This window comes from Actinia tenebrosa, unplaced genomic scaffold (genome assembly GCF_029948245.1).
Source record: "Actinia tenebrosa isolate PJP-AT-01 unplaced genomic scaffold, QUT_ActTen_1.0 PGA_scaffold0__85_contigs__length_37466705, whole genome shotgun sequence".
Taxonomy (NCBI): Eukaryota; Metazoa; Cnidaria; class Anthozoa; order Actiniaria; family Actiniidae; genus Actinia; species Actinia tenebrosa.
The window spans coordinates 6,507,628-6,530,979 of NW_028292569.1; the positions used below are offsets into that span (position 1 = coordinate 6,507,628).

Genomic DNA, 23,352 nt, shown 5'->3' on the forward strand with positions numbered 1-23,352 from the left:
AAAGTCCAATTTTTCATTTCTTTAGTAAGGTAACTCAAGGTCAGGCTTTGAAGGTCTTTTAATACTACAGTGATCATGATTGGCCAGTTTTCATTGTGACGCCTTTTATGATTGGTTTAGTCTGAGGCGGCAAATCAAGGTCGTTCAAGGTCGTTCAAGGTCAATAATCTTGATAGTACAAAGTCAATAATTGGTCCATTTATAAATAAGTACTAACAAGTTGTCTGATTGGTCAGATGATTGTTTTACCAAAACATTACACACGAGCGACTTTGAACCAGAAACCGGTGAAAATATTACCGGAATTTTCTTCTAAAAAACTGCTTTTTCCTTCTCTTAAACATGGCAGAAGCCAGAGCTGCCGTTACTAGGCCCGACGTAAAGCTTCACCCCGAAGGAACAAGCGCAAAAGAGGCAGAATTTGAGCTCCTAAAGAGCACTTTTACGTCGTTGAAGAAATGCGCTTTCAGGACTCGGTGAGTTTTGAGGATATGATTTCCACGTGTTGTTCTTTGTAAACAAGAAGAATATTTCTTTTTTATCTCAAAACCCTCAATCAAAATTACTTCATTTTAATCTAAAAAAATTAGGAAATCCTAATTATTGAATCAAAATCGTTGTTTTTACTCTTAAAATCCAAAATTTTGACACAAACGCGCAGTAACTTCAAAATTCAAAATGCGTGTTACGTTTGAGCGAATTAATTTTGTTTTCTGCCAGTCAAACGGAAATATTTTTATTTAGATATTAGACAAAAAGTTAAGTTACATATATCCTAGGTAGTCTACATATATATTTTCGGTAGTCTACCTCTACCTTTATCATAATGTTTTCATATTCTTTTCGTCAATCAAATTCAAACTCCAGAACAAGGACAGAAATATTTCCTGTTTAAAAATAAGAAATTTTTGCCAAATGAAATAATTTTTGAACAGAATAAAGCTATTAAAAGAAAGAAATCTTAATTCAGAGGTGTATTTGGTTATTTCCCGTGACTGCATTCTTGAAAATTTCAAAATACTATACGATGACATAAAAGCACGCTATCCAACGTTTGATTTTTCCTTGAATTTTACCAGAAAAAAAAAACAACCAAAAAACGACTAATCAATTGTTTTGTATTTATGTATTTAATATAAAAAAGGCATAGAAAAATTACTTTAAATTTAAGGTTTCAATCTATTTTTGATGGGATCCTATCTTGTACTGTAGTTGAACTTTGAACTCTACAAAAACGTAAACATTAGACTCTGTGTACGTAGCAAAAACTTATTTAAAATTAATGAATATAGTTTTCAATAATTCAGCCAAATGTATATGTATTGTATTTATTGATGTATTTGGTTTAACCAATTTTGCTGTCTTTGAGTAGATGTCGGTGTCTTTTGTGTGTGTCTGTCTGTTTTGTGTGTGTGTGTCTGTCTTGTGTTTCTGTCTGTCCATATATATACATGCTGCAAGGGGTCTATTAAGCTCAATCTTACTATCTTAATAAAACCAGATTCTAATGATTTTGTATTTAGTTTTATTCATTGCTGCATGCTGTTGTTTCTGTCTGTTTCAACATGTTTTTCTGTCTGTCTGTCTTTCATGTGTGTGTGATGCCCATGTAATGTACATCAAGCAGTACTATATCTACAGTATTGATGTCTTTGATGGAACCATCCTTCCCTCCCCTCCCTCCCTCCCTCCCTCCCTCCCTCCCTCCATCCATCCATTGATCCACCCATCCATCCATCCATCCATCCATCCATCCATCCATCTATCAACCAATACTTTATTTATTAATTAAAGCAGGTTGATCTCACATATAGTTACTTACATATAGTCATAATTAAATATAAATAAACTATAACTAGAAAAACATATATTGGCAGCATTAATACGAAGAATATAAATACTATCTACCCAGGCAGCAAATTCGAAATGGTCTGTGGCCAACGACATGGAGTAATCTACTTGGTGCAGTCATCATCCTCATTGGAATCATCCATTATGATCATCAACATCCTTCAGACTTATTGCAGCCTTTTACAAAAGTGGTATGGTGGCTGGGCGAACTAATCTACCTGGACGAGTCATATCCCTATAACTTCAGGGTGGTTATATTGTCTATTATCATTGGTGTCATCTTCTTTATTGTGTTACTGTATCTGCGACAGTATGTTCTACGAATGCTACTAGCCTATAGAGGCTGGATGTGTGAGTATTTAAAAATCACTTCTATTTTCATTTAGTCAATATAAGAACTGTTAATCATCTGAGTGGGAAACTATACCGCAAATTTGTAGCTGTATTGTAGCTTTACCATATATTACCGTGACCTTGATTATCTGTTGTGATTGGATAAATTATTCAAAGACAATGACAAGCCATTTCCATGTTATGGCATGTAATACTGTGTACTACTGTATGTGCTTTAAGTCAGTACCACATATTTCCCACTGATACAATGACCATTCTTATTTGAAGCCATTTCCATGTTACGGCAATGTCGTACTGTGTATATGCTTAAGTCAGTACCATATATTTCCCACTGATACAATAACCATTCTTATTTGAAGCCATTTCCATGTTACGGCAATGTCGTACTGTGTATATGCTTAAGTCAGTACCATATGTTTCCCACTCATACAAGAACCATTTTTATCAGAAACCATTTCAATGTTATGGCGTGCTGGAAGTCAGTACTATATGTTTCCCACTCATACGATAACCATTCTTATTTGAAGCCATTTCCATGTTACGGCATGATGTACCATGTACGTGCTGCAATTCAGTACCATACTGTATGTTTCCCACTCGTAAGAACAGCTCCATATATCGTCCTCACTATTAACAATGACATACATGATTATGTAATTATTCCATAACACCATTGCATTCTAAGTCCCATTTACAACAATTTTTTTTTTTAGATGAGAATCCACGTTCACAAAGTAAACTTACTCTTTTGTGGGGTGCCATGGTTCACATATGTACTGGTCACCATCCAACGCTGTACAGCTTCCAGAACAGTCTGCCTCGTATGCCAGTACCATCGTTGAAGGACACATGTAGCAAGTTCCTTGAGTCTGTTCACCCCTTGATGGAGGATGAAGAATTTGAAGAAATGAAAGCATTGGCTAAGGTAAGATTGACTGATCATATTGACTGATCAACATGTTGATCATCCTGATATGACTGTAGTTCAGGGTTCGAAATTCACGCAAGCAACACTCAGCTATGACAATAATAATAATAACTTTATTTAACAAGGTTAAACGCATTACAGTCACAGACTGATCAACTGGTTGACCTCCAAATTAAATAAATAAATAAATACTCTCCGTGACTTTTCACTACTTTTTAATTAAATAATAGAAAATACATACATTTTTACTCGTCACTTGTATTTTGGTGGTGTACTCTGTGACTCGTAAAAATACACAGCTGTATCAGATGCTTAGCCTGCTGATAACCTCTATTTACGCCATAGGATTTTGAAAAAAATCTTGGTCCAAAGCTGCAGTTCATCCTGCAGTTGAAGTCCTGGTGGGCACCAAACTACCATACCGACTGGTGGGAGAAGTACGTATATCACATGGGACGCTCCCCTCTACCTATTAATAGTAACTACTACGGCATGGATCAAGGGTGGTACCCCACAAGGGTGCAGTCATCCAGGTGAAGCCTATTTCATATTCTGTTGTTTGAAATTATTGACACAGTTGTAATTTTCTGCTGGGCGACAATTGTTACAGTGAAACTAAGAAAACTGTGAGCACTTAAATATGTCTGGAATGTTAAACATTGTGCTTTGAATATTTACATACAACAGTTAATTAGAATCGAATTCATTCTTGAATGTGATTACCCATCTACCCACCCTTCCATCACCTTTTTCTCTCAAATGGGATTTAGTAGCAGCATTTCTGCTTTTCGTTCACAAATCCAATTGGAATTTAGAAGTTGTTTTTTGAGGGAATGACACATGGTCTGAAATGGAATAACATTGTACCATAGCTGAAAAGCATTCCTAGTAAAGAAAGAAATAATACTCAAGGGAATGACACGGTCTGAAATGGAATAACATTGTACCATAGCTGAAAAGTATTCCCAGTAAAGAAAGAAATAATACTCAAGGGAATGACACATAGTCTGGAATGGGAAAACATTGTACCATAGCTGAAAAGTATTCCTAGTAAAGAAAGAAATAATACTCAAGGGAATGACACATAGTCTGGAATGGGAAAACATTGCATCATAGCTGAAAAGCATTCCTAGTAAAGAAAGAAATAATACTCAAGGGAATGACACATAGTCTGGAATGGGAAAACATTGTACCATAGCTGAAAAGTATTCCTAGTAAAGAAAGAAATAATACTCAAGGGAATGACACATAGTCTGGAATGGGAAAACATTGTACCATAGCTGAAAAGTATTCCTAGTAAAGAAAGAAATAATACTCAAGGGAATGACACATGGTCTGGAATGGGAAAACATTGTACCATAGCTGAAAAGTATTCCTAGTAAAGAAAGAAATAATACTCAAGGGAATGACGCATAGTCTGGAATGGGAAAACATTGTACCATAGCTGAAAAGTATTCCTAGTAAAGAAAGAAATAATACTCAAGGGAATGACACATGGTCTGGAATGGGAAAACATTGTACCATAGCTGAAAAGTATTCCTAGTAAAGAAAGAAATAATACTCAAGGGAATGACACATAGTCTGAAAGGAGAAAGCATTGTACCATAGCTGAAAAGCTTTCCTATTAAAGAAAGAAATAATACTCAAGGGAATGACACATGGTCTGGAATGGGAAAACATTGTACCATAGCTGAAAAGTATTCCTAGTAAAGAAAGAAATAATACTCAAGGGAATGACACATAGTCTGAAAGGAGAAAGCATTGTACCATAGCTGAAAAGCTTTCCTATTAAAGAAAGAAATAATACTCAAGGGAATGACACATGGTCTGGAATGGGAAAACATTGTACCATAGCTGAAAAGTATTCCTAGTAAAGAAAGAAATAATACTCAAGGGAATGACACATAGTCTGAAAGGAGAAAGCATTGTACCATAGCTGAAAAGCTTTCCTATTAAAGAAAGAAATAATACTCAAGGGAATGACACATGGTATGGAGATAAAGTAGATGAAATTAAGACACAAATGTTAGTCAGTTTGCTGCCCACAGCTGCAAGACTGCCAGTGCTAAACCATTTGGAGATGGGGATAAATCACCAAGGGGCTAAGCCACAGGTTACCGATAAAATGATATAAATATAATATTTATTGAATAAAAAAGCAAAAATTATAATATACTTCCAAATTTTAAAAACTGGCTTAAGAGATTGTTTGTTTGAAAACTTTTGAAGCGCAATCCAATAGCCCACTTCCAAGGTATGCTTTGATTGTCACGCACAAAGGTTTCAGTATGAGGCTACGTGCTAAATTAACTTTGTTCTTACCGCCTGTCACGAATGACTGAGCATTTAGCACGTAGCCTCATACTGAAACCTTTGTGCATAACAAGAAGCATATCTTGGAAGTGGGCTATTTCCTGAGGGGGTGCTTAGGGGGATTTAAAGTTATACTATTAAAGAATAAATTATTAAATAAAGACCATAAAATTAATGGCCGAAGAACAATGTTATGTGTAAAAATTAAAAAATTATGCCCTGCTCACATCTTATACCAATTTAAACTTATGGCAAATAAAGATAAATAAAATAGTTAAAGCATTCCTAGCAAAGAAAGAAATAATGCTCAAGGGAATGACACATGGTCTGAAATGGGAAAACATTGCACCATAGCTGAAAAGCATTCCTAGTAAAGAAAGAAATAATACTCAAGGGAATGACACATGATCTGAAATGGGAAAACATTGCACCATAGCTGAAAAGCATTCCTAGTAAAGAAAGAAATAATACTCAAGGGAAAATTGACATGTAATCTGACATGGAATTCAAACATTATGCCCAAGCAAAAAGGGTCTATTGATCACTTATTAATTATTATTACTTATTATTCACTATTAATTTTTAACTAATCCACAGAGCTGCAACCATGACCTACTTTTATCTGAAGTACCGCCAGGAAATAGAGACAGAAACATTACAACCGCTAGTCATTAGAAACACCATTCCAATTTGTATGCAACAGTATGAAAGAACATTCAAAACTGTCAGGTAAGATTAGTGAAAACAATGCTAGACAATGCTAAAAAGCTGGATTGAAAAAATCATGAATCAAAAAAAAAGCCATTTCCTAGTAGAAATGAAGAAATAGAAAACGCGTGCGTGTGCTGTGTGCTGTCATAAAGCACGCGGGGCTTGTAGTCTAGAAGCTAAGTCTGAAAAGAGGCTTATTTTTCAAGTTGGCTGCACCCCATGGGTGGCCAAGGTTTCTTGGTATCATTTTAAAGCTTGAAGCCTGTAGATTACGAATCTGCTTGTCGCCACTTGAAAAAAGTGTCCAAACAGCTTGGCGACCTGGCCTAAAGTACATACTTTCTATTTCACAATATTTTCGTTATTCTTCATGTTCTTGACGTTTTTCACGTTTCACACACAAATTTTCGATAAAAACTGCTTTGATGTGTTTATTATATGCTAAGCTAATGCACACATATGAAAAAACGAGGAAATTTTCAGGAAATGTGGAATTATTAGCATATTTGGGCCATTAATCACGATTTTCGATTCATTGAGTGGCAAAAGTTTTTTAAAATAATCTTAAACGTCGCTAAAAACGCATTTTTCTTATAAAGACCTTAGTTTTACCTTATCTGATTAGTTTTCAGAGAGAAATGACAAATATTTTTAATATTAGCTATAGAAAAGACAATTTCCGTACTATTCGTCAAACCGGAAGTTGATAGCTAAACTACTTCCGGTTTACGTTTTTTAAGATTTCTTGAATAAAATCAGAAAATAACTCATTGCAGACTCTGGTAGTCTTTTATTTATAACAAATTAACACTCTTATAGATGTTTACTACTTGTGTGTACTCTTTTCAAGTAGTAAACAGGTAAGAATCAATTCAATTAGAGAAAAATAAAAGTTTTGTTTCAACGATGATTGATTTTAAATCATCTTAATTGACAAACGTTAGTCGTCATCATCATCATCTTGGCCGCTGTTGTCTTCTTCATCATCCTCATCAGGATTTTCCCATGCATTGTGGGGATTCTCACATTGATCAGCACACATGCATACATCTGTGCACGATATGCCATTTCTCTGACAAGTACAGTGGCCAGTTGAACATTTTCCAGTGCATCCACAGATTATCAAATCAAGAAGTGCTGCTGGTGCAGGAGGAAGTGACATCCACTTTAATGCGAGGCTTTCTTCTTGAATGATCCATCCGTGGTTCTCAGGTGATGGGACATTGGGATTTGCAACTAATGCCCGTCGCCAAACAGCAGCTTGGTAGTTTGCCCGCATCGTATGGTGCTTCAACGCATCTTGACAAGGTGGTAGAAAATGTGACTGTGATTGTTTGCTTGCAAACATTTGGTAACGACAACTATTAACTCTGGGAAGTTCTGGGTAACCATACATGTGACAAACAAATCTTTCACAGTGAGAAAAAAGAGCATCATCGGCTTCAAACGATCTCCCAAGCATTGACATGGTTTGACAGTCTGCTTCATTGATTCTGCATTGCTTCAGTGGCGCCTTCTTTCCTTTGCCTGAGAAAGAGCTAACGGAGTCAGCCGGTAAATGCGTGTAAACCAGGTAGAGCATTGCAAAGCAAAGGGCCAGCTTCTTCTGATATGGCAGAGACATCGAGATATACCACTCTGGTCTTCTCTTTTTTCATAACTAGAAGGCGTGCAGGGATTTGGTTACTGAAATGACAAGCAAGGATAGCCACATCTGTATCTTGCGACTTGATTATGACGGTGTTTTCTCCACTGTCTGCAGCATGCTTGGCATGTAGAGGCAGCTTCGTGTCAGCTTCTTCGTGGTTGCTGCATAATGTTGGAATTTCCTCCCACGAAACTTTATCATCAGCTATACAGAAAGACGGAAGCACTTCAGCTCAACAGCAAAGAATAGGTGGCGGTTGCCAATCAAACGCTTGTACCTGTCTTGAGACCATTACTTCAAGATGAATTGCACCAATTCAATTTTGTTCTCGCCGCTGCTCAGATATTTTCTCCATTGCTTTGGACATTTCTGACCACTTCCTGAGATCTTAATCTTAACCACGCCTTCATTTGCTCGCTTTTCTCTTTCGGGGTTTTTTATAGAGACTTCGGGATATCTGTCCGTTACAAAATCTACTCGTCTTGCTAGACTTGTATGAGGGACAGCAAGATGAAACACTTTAAGGGCAAGCTCTTCAAATGTGTCAGGAATGGGTTTCAGAGACTGAAGAATAGCCATCCCGTCAATAATCATTGCCGAGGTCGGTGGGACGTCTTCAACTGGCTGAATGTCCTTAGTCAGAATTTCAAGCAGCTTTGACTTGCCAGTTTTGGCGAGTGAGCCATCAGCGGAAGCAAGGGACCAGGGCAGAGGACCAAGAGAGTATTGAAAAACATCAGAAAGATCCATGGATCTTCTCTGGGCGATTACCAGAAGCCGAGCAAAAAGATCTCTGTCTGCTTTGATCATGGTGTCCTTGCCAGCGATCTTTACTTTAGATAACTTTGACGAAGAAAAGTTGGCAAGCTTCAACTTCTTTAGTGGACCATGGAAAGGTACTTCATTAGTCAGCAACCTCGTCCTAAAGAAGGATTCCATGGCTTCTTCGCCTTGTTGATGTGCAGTTAGCAGGTCATTCTCAATCTGTGTAGTCGCTGTCGATCCAGATGCCAGGTGATACAGCTCTACTTCATCTGTTGGTTCGAATGGGTTCACCCAGTTGTTGATGGTCGCCAGTACTTTCTGAACGTCTTTCTCGTCGGCTGTCATTCTGCTCTTACCCATCTCCTTCTTTGCAGCATCTCCATCAGTTTGTTGTAGTCCTGCCATCTCTCGGCAAGCTTGGGTGATAGCTGCGCGTTCGTGGGATGTAAGGAGCCATCGTTGTACAGCACCCTTATTGACACTGAATCCTATGATGCCGCCCTTGGTCTTTGTGTCTCGATTGACAGTCTGTTCGATCGTCTGGTCCACAGGTACTTGACTGAATGGGCTTCCACTGCTTCTTTGGACGACGAACTCGCCAGCTTGAAACGCGCTCAGAACCGCTGGATGATTTTCTTCTAATGACTGCATATCCAGGAGGTAAACGGATAGATATCGAGAATAGTTGACCCGGTCATATGCAAACATCCACGGTATCATATCACGGATGCAGGTGAGATACAATTTCCAATCACCCTCTCTTATTGAGCGGATAAAGTTTAAGAGAAGACTGACCATTTCGATGTATGAAAACCAGAATTTGGCCATTTTTGTAGTAGCTGGTGATTTGTTGAAATCTTTAAACTTTGCGTGGAGCTTCTCAAGGTCCGTTGTCTCGTACAGCCTACGATATAATACAATGTAATACAATAAATGCTATTACTAAAACATGGGATGTGGAACTACTAAATTTTTTTTTTCACCTCTGGATCGTGGAGCTTGATAATTCTCTTTGGACGCTCATCGTAGCTGTGGTCACAGTTTGCTTGAATGACTTTACTTCTTGGTCATCTTTCATAGTGTCAACAAACGATTGCCAATTCAGACGCAACAAAGCTTCCATAACAATCTGAAAACAAGAATTGTAACGAGTGAATATACAAAGAGAGAACAAGCAGCTAGAAAAAACTAAGCACCTACCTTATGTGTTCGCAGTGCCCTATTATAATGTTTTCCTTGGAGAACTCCATTCACAGAGCCACTGCCTACCAATCTAGACTCGATCAGCAGATCCTGCAGGCCACTCTCTCCAAATCGCTTTCCCAATACAGCAAGGAACGTGCAAATGATATGAAAACTTCCCATGCGTAACACAACGCTCCGGAACTCTTCTTTCTGCTTCCATATAACTTCTAAAGCTTTCGCATATATGGCTTGGTCTACAACGACGACAGTATCGTGAAGTCCAAGTTGTAACGCCATTTCGACGGATTTCTTGAGTAAGGTATATACTGTTGATAGATCTGAGGGCGATGCATCAATGAGCTGACAGTAGCCAACTACACTCTTCGGTGGGATTTCGTTCATGCGTGCCACTGCATTAAATCCACGCCATGCTGGAACTGAAGGCTCATTTAGACACAGGAAGACCAATCAAAACAACATCTGCAGCACTTGAGATTTTATTTTTCATTTGTTTCTTTAATTTTGCATTATTTTATTTATAAGATATATATAATGATTTACAGTGATTTCAAGCATAAATTTATAAATCTCAGCTCCTCTTTATACACAGTTAGTACTTCTCCTTCCATAAATATGTTCTATTCTTACCTATTTACTACTTGAAAAGAGTACACACAAGTAGTAAACATCTATAAGAGTGTTAATTTGTTATAAATAAGAGACTACCAGAGTCTGCAATGAGTTATTTTCCGATTTTATTCAAGAAATCTTAAAAAACGTAAACCGGAAGTAGTTTAGCTATCAACTTCCGGTTTGACGAATAGTACGGAAATTGTCTTTTCTATAGCTAATATTAAAAATATTTGTCATTTCTCTCTGAAAACTAATCAGATAAGGTCAAACTAAGGTCTTTATGAGAAAAATGCGTGTTTAGCGACGTTTAAAATTATTTTTAAAAAACTTTTGCCACTCAATGAATCGAAAATCGTGATTAATGGCCCAAATATGCTAATAATTCCACATTTCCTGAAAATTTCCTCGTTTTTTCATATGTGTGCATTAGCTTAGCATATAATAAACACATCAAAGCAGTTTTTATCGAAAATTTGTGTGTGAAACGTGAAAAACGTCAAGAACATGAAGAATAACGAAAATATTGTGAAATAGAAAGTATGTACTTTAGGCCAGGTCGCCAAGCTGTTTGGACACTTTTTTCAAGTGGCGACAAGCAGATTCGTAATCTACAGGCTTCAAGCTTTAAAATGATACCAAGAAACCTTGGCCACCCATGGGGTGCAGCCAACTTGAAAAATTCTGGGTTTAGCTTCTAGACTATTGGCAGAACACGAGAGAAGTGTTAGAAGAAGCACAACGTGTACTTTTATAAAATACAAATTACAATAATAGATAGGAATGATGCAACGGAAAGTGTGCGCACGTGCAATGTGCTCTCATAAAGCACACACTCCAAACCAATCAGAACGCGAGATTCATAACAGTTATTTTATAATTACTTTTACTGAAAAACTGGATGATGTAAATTAACGTTTGAACCCATCTGTTCTAACTGTCATCCATTTTTAAAATATTCAACATGCAAATTGATAGAGTGCTTTACATTAATTCTACAAACATACTACATAATACCTTTCCTGGAGGGGGGATACTCCCCTATATTCGCTATACAGGTACGTGCCGCCAAACAGGGTACATGGTTTTCAGCGATTCTACTTTATAAAAAATATATCCCTACCCTAAACAGGCAAGAGTACCCCCCCCCCCCCCCCCCCCGGGATACCTTTGTTGAATGGCTAGATAATGCATTTTCCATTTTATTTTTCAATTTTAGAATCCCCAAGGGAGACATTGACGAAGTTATTCATTTTGAACAGACAGAGAAAGAAGTAGGATTAAAATATTTAACTCAGTCTTAAAGCCATGGTTCACACTTTTCCTGGATTTCCTGGAAAAATCCTGAAATTTTGAAAAAAAAATTTTCAGGTCTCTGGAATACCCCTTTAAAATGTTAGTTCTGACACAAACTCCTGGGAAAAGTCCTCGACATTTCCGTTAGTATTAGGCTAAATATTAGCCAAATGAAATTAAAAGTTGGAGTGTTTTTTCTCTACCAACACTTAGTATGTCACTTGTTCTGAAGGGAAACTGTGTCACTATTTCTGACATGAAATTTCAAAGTCAAGGGTCCTGGAATGTTTACTTTCCTACCCTGGAAAACTCCTGGAAAGTTCCTCAGTAGTATGAACCCAGAATATCTCCCTCAAGATATTCATTTTTGTTTTTTTAATTGACGATCTTTGATTGACAGTCGTTGAAATCCGAGTCGGTGAACTAGAAATTGAACTTTGTGGGTCGCACTTTAACAATAATGGTAGTAATGTCCTTGCTGCTCAAACTGATACTGACTGTGTGTGTGTGTGTGTTTGTATCTATTTTCCAGCACATTGTCGTTATCTGTAATGGTCATTACTACATGGTACCAGTCATAAACCATGGAAAACTACTCTCCTGTCTGGACCTTGAAAGCCAATTTGATTGGATAATAGCTGATGCACAACACTCTAATGGTACAGTAGGTCGATATTCTTGTAAGGGCTGATCCAGGGGGGTGTAAACCACTTGAACTCCTGCCTGGAACTTGAAAAACAGGTTGATTGGATAAAAGCCGACCTGAAACACTTTGATGGTGGGTCAATATTGTGGCGTTCCAGAAATTATCCATACCCTCCCTCCACATAGAAAAATTTGGATTTTTGAGGGGTCGGTGGTGTGGTGGGGGGGGGGGGGGGGGGGTGGGGTTAGAGAAAGAACAAAATTACAGAGATTGAGTGGAAGAAAATTGGAATTTCTGGGGGAAAGGGGGTAGGGTGGGGTCTTTTAAAAACATTCCTCCCTGGAGGGGTATGGATAATTTCTGGGACTACATATTATTGTGACCATGATCTAAGCATTTCTGTAAAAATCTTTAGAAATCAAGAACAAACCTGAAGGGTGCATTGCAGCCCTCACAGCCCTGCCAAGAAAAGAATGGGCCGGAATAAGAAAAGCTCATTTTAGTGATGGGTTGAACAAACAATCTCTAGAGACTATTGAAGAAGCCTTGTTTGTGGTGAGTACATGTAATACTAATGCTTCGATGATGGTGATGATGATGATGATGGTAATGATGATCTTGGTGAAGATAGTGATGATGATGATCATGATAATGATGATGATGATGATCTTGGTGAAGATAGTGATGATGATGATCATGATAATGATGGTGATGATGATCTTGGTGATGATGATGATGGTGATGATGATGATGATGACAATCTTATTTGTTAGAACAGGCTGATTATTCTGGCAGATTTCGCTGATGTGGGCCTGCTTTCACTCATTCTCACTCTCACTACATTTACTATCTTATGCACACAACACTCGACTCACATGTCAATTTTTATGGAGGGAGGAAAACCATTGTACTTAAGGAGCGAAATTCACATCAAAGCAACTCAACAACTACAGCTGTACTCCCTTGCATGCTTTCTTTTGTTCAGTTAATAAGCACCAATTGTCTTACTATTCTCATGAGGGAATACTAATTTAAATAAGAAAGAAAATTCACAAAGCATTTTGGTAATGGGAGTTAAATGACGCCATCTTGCAAACGTCCTATTCACATGTGGCATCCGAAGGGCATGAACCAGTGACCATACTCTTTGGACTCAGTGAAAGACAACGCATTAGCAGCGTATGTCGACCATGGCATACGCAGTATCAGTGCATCGTTAATTTATTGATGAAATACTGTCATTGGTTCACAATACAATTGCATTATTAAAACAAATTTGACCTTCCACTTTAGAGACTTTTTTGACCATTTTGAACAATGTTTTTCATGTTACCTGAATATATATCATTTTCAAGGTGTGTTTGGAAGAAAAGAGTTTCTCAAATACCACAGACAGAGCGAAGTACCTCATGCATGGTGATGGAACATCCTTCTGGTTTGACAAGTCATTCAACTTGTTGGTATTCAGTGACGGCAAGTGTGGTCTTAATGCCGAACACTCCTGGGCCGATGCACCTGTTATAGGGCATATGTTGGAGTATGGACTTACATATGAGTAAGTTCATTTATATTAAATATGTTTTGTCAAGCAAATATTTCTCGGTAAAAAAAAAAAATAAAATGAAATTTAAAAATTTTTTACATTTTTTTCAGCAGTTGAATAATTGTTGAAAAATAAAAGAAATTTTTTAAAAATGTATTGATAATTAATCATTAATAAAAACATTTCTGAGAAAAATTTTCTTGATGAAACATAACTCACATCTTTATTAACTATCCAAGCAACAAAAGCACCCTAATAAGTTAAATTATTGTTGGTTTTTGTATGTAAAATTACACATTACAAGATACATGTATGGCATGAACTGGTATGGTGCTGTCTTTCACAGTTGTATATAGGTCATTCCTGGGATTGTGGGTTTGAATCTCCACTGAACTGCAGATGTGAGTTGAGTTAGTTTGATGTAATTGTTCTTTCTTTTGACACAAGGGTTTTTCTCTACTGTAGGTTCTCAATCCATAAAAATCAAAATGTATTTTGAGTGATACATGTCTGTTGTAAATAGTACTTTTCATTTAATTCTGCAAAGAACGTGCGTAATACTGGAAAAGACCATGCCTGATATGAGACTGTATCAGCACTTCTCATTTGCTCGCGCTGGGTAAGATAGGGTTTGGAGAGAGTTTGAGCATTTCTTTGCAGAATTCAATGATAAACAACTTATAAGTAGGCTAAGCATCTGATACAGCTTTGCATTTTTACTCGTCATTTGTATTTTGGCTGCTCACCTAAAGGCTCGCCAAAAATATACTCCGTGGCTTGTCAAAATACACAGCCGTATAAGATGCCTAGCCGACTGATAACCTTTATATATAGTAGTAGAGCATGTATATTGAACCCCCTGGAAGAGCCTATAATACAGCTGGATTGAAAGTTTTGCTTTGCTTTTTGCAGCCTATTCTAAAACTTCGTTCTTAAAATCATTTATTTTAATTTTCTCAATTTTTGATGCCATTGATATCTTTTCCAGATTCATTTATCGTACCTATAATGAAGAAGGCAGATGTGTACCTATAGGAGGGGCTCACAAGAGTGCTAACATTAGGACCCATAACCTACAAAGACCCTCCAGACTGTACTTTGACATGACTCCTCCCTTGGCCAGCAGCATTGAACATGCTCTGGAGTTTGCCCGAGCGGTATGTCAGTAACCATTGATTTAATACTTACAGGAAACTCTGATGTTATCAAACCCTGAAACAACCTCTGGGCTGATCTAAGTCAGGGCATGGCTAACTCACAGATTGAACCCTGAAACAACCTCTGGGCTGATCTAAGTCAGAGCATGATAACTCACAGATCCAACCCTGAAACAACCTCTGGGCTGATCTAAGTCAGGGCATGGCTAACTCACAGATCGAACCCTGAAACAACCTTTGGGCTGATCTAAGTCAGGGCATGGCTAACTCACAGATTGAACCCTGAAACAACCTCTGGGCTGATCAAAGTCACTGCACAGCTAACTCAGAGATTGCATTCAAATTTAGCATGTGTTCTGGAGGAAGGGAAACCAGAGAACCCAGAGAAAAACCCTTGAATCAAGGGAGAGACCTAACAAACTCTCCTCATTATCCTGGGTCCAGGAATCGAGACCTGAGACCTCAGAGGTGAGAGGCGAGTGTATTACCACTACACTACCCTTGATTCCCTGATGTTTAAATTTTTAAATTCTAATAATTCTAGAAGCAATAGCTTAAAAACCTAGAAAACCTTTTTTGTTGCAGAACAATGCCGACCTTCAACACAAAGTCGTAACCCATGATGTATTTGGAAAAGGATTCATCAAAACCATTAAAGTAAGTTGCATGTCGAACCTGGAGAAAGCACTTGTCGTGGCAAGGGAGAGAACAGAGACCTATAGATCAGACGACGAGTACGAGAATGAGTACAAGTTTTTAACTTTTAAAGAGAGTCACTATCTTTTTGTAGTCGTAATTGTGTACGTAGATTGAAACTTTAGATTGTAAAAAATCGGAAATGGACTACGCTTCAGTGTTAACCAGGTGCACTTGACCAATCTTAAAACTTGTACTCGATCTCTCACTCATCGTCGTATCTAAAGGTCTCTGTTCTCTCCCTTGCCACAACAAGAACACATCAAACAAACTCTTAACTTACACATGATCTATATGTAATCTGAGCCGCGGCTCAAACCCAGACCATAGCAGTGAGAGGTGAGCAGTAAACCACTATGCCATCCATGCCAACCATGAAGAAATTGATATAGGAAGTTATAAAAACTTTCCTCTTAGTTTCTTTTTAGACTAAGGTAGAAGTATACAAAATCTGTCATTATATATTGAACAATGTTATTGTATTTAATGATTACACAGACGAGTCCAGATGCATTTATCCAGCTGGCACTACAATTGGCCTACTACAAGGATTCTGATGGAAAACATCCCTTGACGTATGAAGCATCCATGACTAGGATGTATCTGCAGGTCTGTATTGACATACGCAACAAATAGAACAACTTTTTCAGATCCCTGCTCCAACAGTAAAAAAAAAAAAAATCTACCAGTTTTGTCTGTAATCAAATTAGAGACATTTAGCATGACATTCTTGCTAGGTACTTCAATAAACCTCATACTGCAGTTCGACTTGTAAGCTGTAATAATAATAAGGAATAAGACCCAAAGATTTGATTAGCTGTTTGGTAACATTGCCTGGGATCATTCTTCTGGCACCCTAGTTACACCCTAATTGCTGGACAACCCAGCAATTATCCCTGGGGGGGGGGGGGGGGGGGGATGGTACTCTTACCCATTTAGGGTAAGGATGTGCTGCTGAGCCCTCTGAACCCTGACCCTGTTCCAGAGTAAAAATCTCTGAAATTCATACCCTGTTCCAGAGCAAGATCGCTGAAAACCCTGTTCCAGAGAGGAGAGAGTGTGATTTCAGACAGACAGACAGACAGAACCTGTTCCAGAGAGGAGAGAGTGTGATTTCAGACAGACAGACAGAACCTGACAGAACCCTGTTCCAGAGAGGAGAGAGTGTGATTTCATATACACTGTACCCTGTTCCAGAGCAAGCGCGATTTTTTATACCCTGTTCCATAGTATATATATAGGGGAGTACCCCCCCCCCCCCCCCCCGAGCAATTATCTCCCCTTTTTCATATAGATATATTGATCTCTTGACATCTAGACAATTAACTGTAAATCTGAACCAAATATCTTTTCTGTGTTGTCATTTTTGCAGGGAAGAACTGAAACTGTTCGCAGCCTAACACAAGAGGCAAAAGATTTCGTCAGGTCCTTCATGGACAAGAGTGTCCCACGAGAAGAGGTGAAAAAGCTGTTCAAGAAAGCTGCTGATCGGCATGCTAGAAATTACAAAGACTGTATGAATGGCAAAGGCATTGACAGACACTTGTTTGCTTTGTACATTGTCAGCAAGGGACAGGGAACTGTAAGTACAATGCATCTGTCACTAGAGGGAACTTTGGGAGAAGTCTGACAGTACAGGGGATTCATATTAGTACTAATGGTAGTGATGGTGATGATTTTAATAGTGATGATGATGGTGGAGATAATGATGATGGTGGTGGTGGTTAAGGTGTTAATAATTATGATGATGATATTGGTGGTGGTGGAGATGATGACAATGGTGGTGGTGATGGTGTTAATAGTGATGATGATGATGATGGTGATGGAGATGATGATGATTATGGTAGTGTTAATAGTGGATAATGATGGTGATGATGATGATGACAGTGATGGTACTTTTGATAGTGATGGTGATGATGTTAATAGTGATGATGATGATGGTGGTGGTGGCTAAGGTGTTAATAATGATGATGATGATAATGGTGGTGGTGGAGATGATGATGATGGTGATGGTGTTAATAGTGATGATGATGATGACAGTGATGGTACTTTTGATAGCGATGGTGATGATGTTAATAGTGATGATGATGATGATGGAACTAATGGTAGTGATGGTGATGGTGTTAATACTGATGATGATGATGATGGTGGAGATGATGATGATGGTGGAGATGATGATGATGGTGATGGTGATGTTAATAATGGTGATGGTGATGATGGTAGTGTTAATAGTGGATAATGATGGTGATGATGGTGATGATGATGATGACGATGATGGTGATAATCATATGATGATGGTGTTATTAATAGTGGCGATGGTGGTGCTGGTTGATGACCACGATGGTAGTGGTGGAGATGATAGTACTATTAATTGTTGATTATTATAAATAATTCTATGGTTTCATGATATTTAGGAAAGTGAGTTTTTGAAGAAGGCTCTTACTTTACCCTGGACATTATCAACCAGTCAACAACCACAGCAACAGATGGTAGCTGAGCACTTTAGTATAGCAGAACCAGAGCTCATGCACATGGTAAGAATAAAACATTATTATTATGGTTATGGTATGGTTTTTCAAGCTTCTTGTCATAAACAGGGTATGCAATTTCACTCAAGTTCCAAGCTCTTCATGAGCTTCCTGTCATATTCAGGGTTTCTACTTTCGTTTTGACTGAAACTGGTTATTATGGTTGTAAAAAAATGATACGCAAGATGACATGATAATTGAAACAGGAACTCAGTGCAATTAATTATATCTTTTGTCATAAACAAGGTCTATAAATTTTAGTTTTTTTGTCATAAACAGGGTACCCCTTTCAGAATCCCAGCGGAACACCCCTACCCAAATCCTGGCGGAGTACCCCCTCCCCCCCCGGCCCAAAACCTCCTCAAAATACTAAAGGTACCTCGTTTGGGTTGCTCCATTGTGGTACCTTTTTTGTTTTTTGGGTACCAAGTTGTTTGAGCTGCTTTTTTGTTTACCCATTGTAATATTTTGATGTGGCTATGGGTCTTGGGTATATTAAGGTACCTCGTTAAGGGCTGCTCCATTGGGGTACCTTTTTTGTTTTTTGGGTACCTTGTTTGGGTTGCTGTTTAGTTAAACCTTTGTATTTTGTTGTGCCTTTGGGTCTTGGGTATACTAAGGTAACTTGTTTGGGCTGCTCCATTGGGGTACCTTTCTTATTTTTTGGGTACCTTGTTTGGGTTGCTTTTTAGTTAACCCATTGTATTTTGATGTGCTTTGGGTCTTTGGTATGCTAAGGTACATTGTTTGGGCTGCTCCACTGGGGTGCCTTTTTTGTTTTTTGGATACCTTGTTTGTTTTGCTTTTTACCCATTGTATTTTGATGTGGCTTTGGGTCTGAGTATACTAAGGTACCTTGTTTGTGTGGCTCCTTCTGGGGTACAGTGTACAAGGTACTCACTTCTGAAACTCCATATTTCCTTTCAGATCTCCCCTGGTGGGGGTTTTGGTCCAGTAACTGATGACGGGTATGGAGTCTCTTACATGGTACCAGACGACAACAGGATCTTTTTCCATGTCTCGTCAAAATTCTCCTCCAAGTTAACTAACAGTGACAGATTTGTTAATAATCTGTTTGAGAGCATGGCTGAAATGAAGGCCTTGTTTGAGAATAATCCTTGGGCTATAAAATAATTCTCACGACAAAACTAAAACGACATGAGACAAGGATTTGCTTGCTTTTGCAGGCTCGTTGCCTAATATGCATACTTCAGTCTTAATTTCATCTACTTTATCTCCATACCATGTGTCATTCCCTTGAGTATTATTTCTTTCTTTACTAGGAATGCTTTTCAGCTATGGTGCAATGTTTTTCCATTTCAGACCATGTGTCATTCCCTTGAGTATTATTTCTTTCTTTACTAGGAATGCTTTTCAGCTATGGTGCAATGTTTTCCCATTTCAGACCATGTGTCATTCCCTTGAGCATTATTTCTTTCTTTGCTAGGAATGCTTTAACTATTTTATTTATCTTTATTTGCCATAAGTTTAAATTGGTATAAGATGTGAGCAGGGCATAATTTTTTAATTTTTACACATAACATTGTTCTTCGGCCATTAATTTTATGGTCTTCATTTAATAATTTATTCTTTAATAGTATAACTTTAAATCCCCCTAAGCACCCCCTCAGGAAATAGCCCACTTCCAAGATATGCTTCACTTATCAGGCACGAAGGTTTCAGTATGAGGCTACGTGCTAAGTGCTCAGTCATTCATGACAGGCGGTAAGAACAAAGTTAATTTAGCACGTAGCCTCATACTGAAACCTTTGTGCGTGACAATCAAAGCATACCTCGGAAGTGGGCTATTGGATTGTGCTTCAAAAGTTTTCAAACAAACAATCTTTTAAGCCAGTTTTTAAAATTTGGAAGTATATTATAATTTTTGCTTTTTTATTCAATAAATATTATATTTATATCATTTTTTCGGTAACCTGTGGCTTAGCCCCTTGGTGATTTATCCCCATCTCCAAATGGTTTAGCACTGGTAGTCTTGCAGCTGTGGGCAGCGAACTGACTGACATTTGTGTCTTATAAGTGTGTTGTGTCTCGAACTTAGTTCAACTCAGTAATTCACCATTTTCCATGCATTGGTTCACTGGTCAAACACAAAGCATTCAGTCGAAATTGTAAAGTTAAAATTTGAATAATCCTTTGAAAGTACCTTGGTGCCTCGCTTGAGTGCTTTGTGTTTGACCAGTGAACCAATGTATGGAAAATGGTGAATATAGCTAAACCACTTGAAGAGTGGGGCTAAACCACTTTAATTAAGATGGGGTTATACTATGCACCAATGGGCTAAGCCACTTTCATTCATTTTTTCAATGCAATTTACAATGTGCCTATTCTTTTATTGATGCTGAGCGTTAGGTCTCGTTACTACAAAGCCTTTCATATATTATGTAAATAAAGCCATTTTACAAACTGTTTGTTTGTTGATAAATTTCCCATGTATTACGACCATTTTTTGATTGCGATTGCAGAGCTATAATACACTGTCTGTGAACCAGTTGTGAAAATTTGTTTTTGCTGTTAGCACAAGGATATTTTCTCCAATTCCTGCGTGTGGCTCACGTTATTGGTTTGGGTTCTTGACTTCTACTTTTGCTTGTTTACAATAGAAACAATTAATCCGTGAAACACTAATTACTAAATAGTACAAAATAGTGCTAATTAAACAATAGAAAACAATGGAATTTGCATGAAATTGTGCTATTTAGTATCACTAAAGTTCCACGGTTATATTGTTTGCACTCTAGTGCTATCCAATAGATAAATCCTATCCAGTGGATAATTTATTAAGATGACAGTATCAACAAATGAAATAAAGGCAAATCATTCATTTATTCAACCAAGATAAGGATAGGAAATATAAATATTTGTTAAAATCATCCTTAGCCAGCTTTAATGTGTTGCCCAATTTATCATCAATCAGAGCTAAAAAGGTGTTGACAGAAATGTAAAATGAGAGTGATTTTACTTGACCCGTTAAACAAAGTGGTATAATTATTAGTGACTAACAGTACAAGTACAGTAAAACAACAGAAAACAATGGAAATAGTGTCTACTACAGCATTACACTGAATATTAATTTTTTTCACAGGCGAAGTAAAATCATTCTATCTCTTCCATAATGTAGATAAGATGTGCAGACTAATCCACCATGGTCTTGTCAATCTTTGCTCTTTATTCAGAATGACTGGCAACCAGCAACAGAGAACACACACTTCTGGAACATATTATCATTTGTGGTTATTTTTGTCCATTCTTCCATGTATATTAATATTGCTTATTCATTGTTAATAATTGTCATTGTTTCAAAGTGTTCTTCATAAATATTTTGTGTAGCGTTTCATTCATTTTTTCTTCTTTTCTTGTTTCATTTTTCGTTTCTCTAGCTTGGCTTGCTCTCTTTCTTTATTGGTCTTGATAATTTTGTAAATAAAGTAAACTGAAATCAGAAATGAGAACAGATGAATCAGTAGGATAACACTGATAGCAATGCTACTATAAATAGTGGTATGATGGTGATGATACATGATATGAAGGTGATAATACATGATGATGATACATGATGATGATACATGACATGATGGCTATGAATTATGATAGTGATACATGGTGATGATGATGACTGTTGTTGATGGTGGTGGTGATACAGGATAGTGATGATAATACTTAATGATGATGCATGATGATGGTAAAAAATTATGATCCTAATGATGATGGTGGTGATACATGATGCTGATGATAAGCAAGATGATAATGATGTTATTAATGATGGTGATATATCAATGATGATATCGCCGATGTTGATGATAATATTGGTGATGATGATGGTGATGATGACTAATGATGATGATTTTGATATTGATGGTGATGATGATGACTAATGATGATTCACTCATACTTTGTTCCACACACAGACACAGCAAACAAAACCAATTTTATTAGGGGAGGGGTAGGGAGACAAACTACCTACAGGGGTGGGGACAGGATAAAACAACAAAGTTATAAAAAGCAAAAAGGAACATTGAGTTTTTTATTTTTTAATAAATATAGTAATTACCATTTTTACTTGTATTTCATGTAGACATGAAAAGGTAATATTAAAAATCAAGTTCTTCAATTTGAAACTTTACAATAATTTTAGTGGAAAGACATAAATATGATGTCGTAAATATAATTGAAAATTAGGCTACAAGGTTATTTGATACCTATGTTAAGAAACTATCTTATTAATAAATACTAAAAACCTTTATCCCTAAATTATAAGGATACCGCTATAGCAAAGATCGATTACAGTCGATTTATTACGAGAGAAAATAAGCCTAAATATTTGATTCTTGTGGTTGGAGGAAAACCAGAGAAACCAAAGCCACTCAAAGCAGCCCAACGAGAACTCTAAATAAATAGATACTCCGCATCTGATAATGATGAATAAATTGAAACCAAGAAAGTAAGAAAATATTTTTTTCTTCAAAAACTGGTTGAATCAAATCAGCTGTTATAATCGTAAATATTCAAGCGTTTAACAACAAAGTTTTTAAATTTTTCCTTACCTATAAGGGCGGCTAAAATAGCTCCTGGAACGAGAAGAAATTTAATCTCAACTTTAAAGCTTTCAGGCGATTTTGGATTGTTTAGATCGACCATTTTTAAAAGTATTTTCTGGTAGGTTTACTTTGTTGTTCTTATTGAAACGTGTAAGTAGTTCGTTACTCGATTTGATCTTTTGTTCCTTTGGATGCGTGGAGGCTGGGTATTACATTAGTACTTAGACTGCGAGGACTAAAAAACACCACAGGGTGATCGTGTACTGCACACTAAAAAATGGGAGAAAAGAGAAAGAAATGATGCTCAAGAGAATTACATGTGTTCTGAAATGGGAAAACATTGCACCATAGCTGAGAAGCGTTCCTAGTAATGAAAGAAGTAATACTCGAGGGAATGACACATGGTCTGAAATGCGAAAACATTGCACCATAGCTGAAAAGTATTACTAGTAAAGAAAGAAATAATACTCAAGGGAATGACACACGGTCTGATATGGGAAAATATTGCACCATAGCTGAAAAGTATTCCTAGTAAAGGAAGAAAT

At 37.3% G+C, this 23,352-nt stretch overlaps 1 protein-coding gene and 1 long non-coding RNA gene across 2 annotated transcripts; one reads left to right on the forward strand and one right to left on the reverse strand.

Moving 5' to 3' along the window:
• The first annotated feature begins 245 nt into the window (after positions 1-245).
• On the forward strand, positions 246-20,678 carry LOC116290220 (carnitine O-palmitoyltransferase 1, liver isoform). Its single transcript, XM_089027807.1, has 15 exons — positions 246-476; positions 1,913-2,202; positions 2,919-3,130; positions 3,479-3,666; positions 6,044-6,175; positions 11,605-11,659; positions 12,214-12,340; positions 12,743-12,882; positions 13,683-13,882; positions 14,859-15,027; positions 15,613-15,684; positions 16,222-16,332; positions 17,096-17,305; positions 18,138-18,257; positions 19,179-20,678. The coding sequence occupies exons 1-15, from the start codon at positions 343-345 to the stop codon at positions 19,383-19,385; spliced, it is 2,367 nt and encodes a 788-aa protein (XP_088883933.1). The 5' UTR covers positions 246-342; the 3' UTR covers positions 19,386-20,678.
• LOC116290221 (uncharacterized) lies at positions 20,582-22,978 on the reverse strand. Its single transcript, XR_004196424.2, has 2 exons — positions 22,814-22,978; positions 20,582-21,702 (listed from the first exon to the last, which is right to left on the reverse strand). It is a non-coding gene; the product is annotated as an uncharacterized LOC116290221 (long non-coding RNA).
• Between the last annotated feature and the right edge of the window lie 374 nt (positions 22,979-23,352).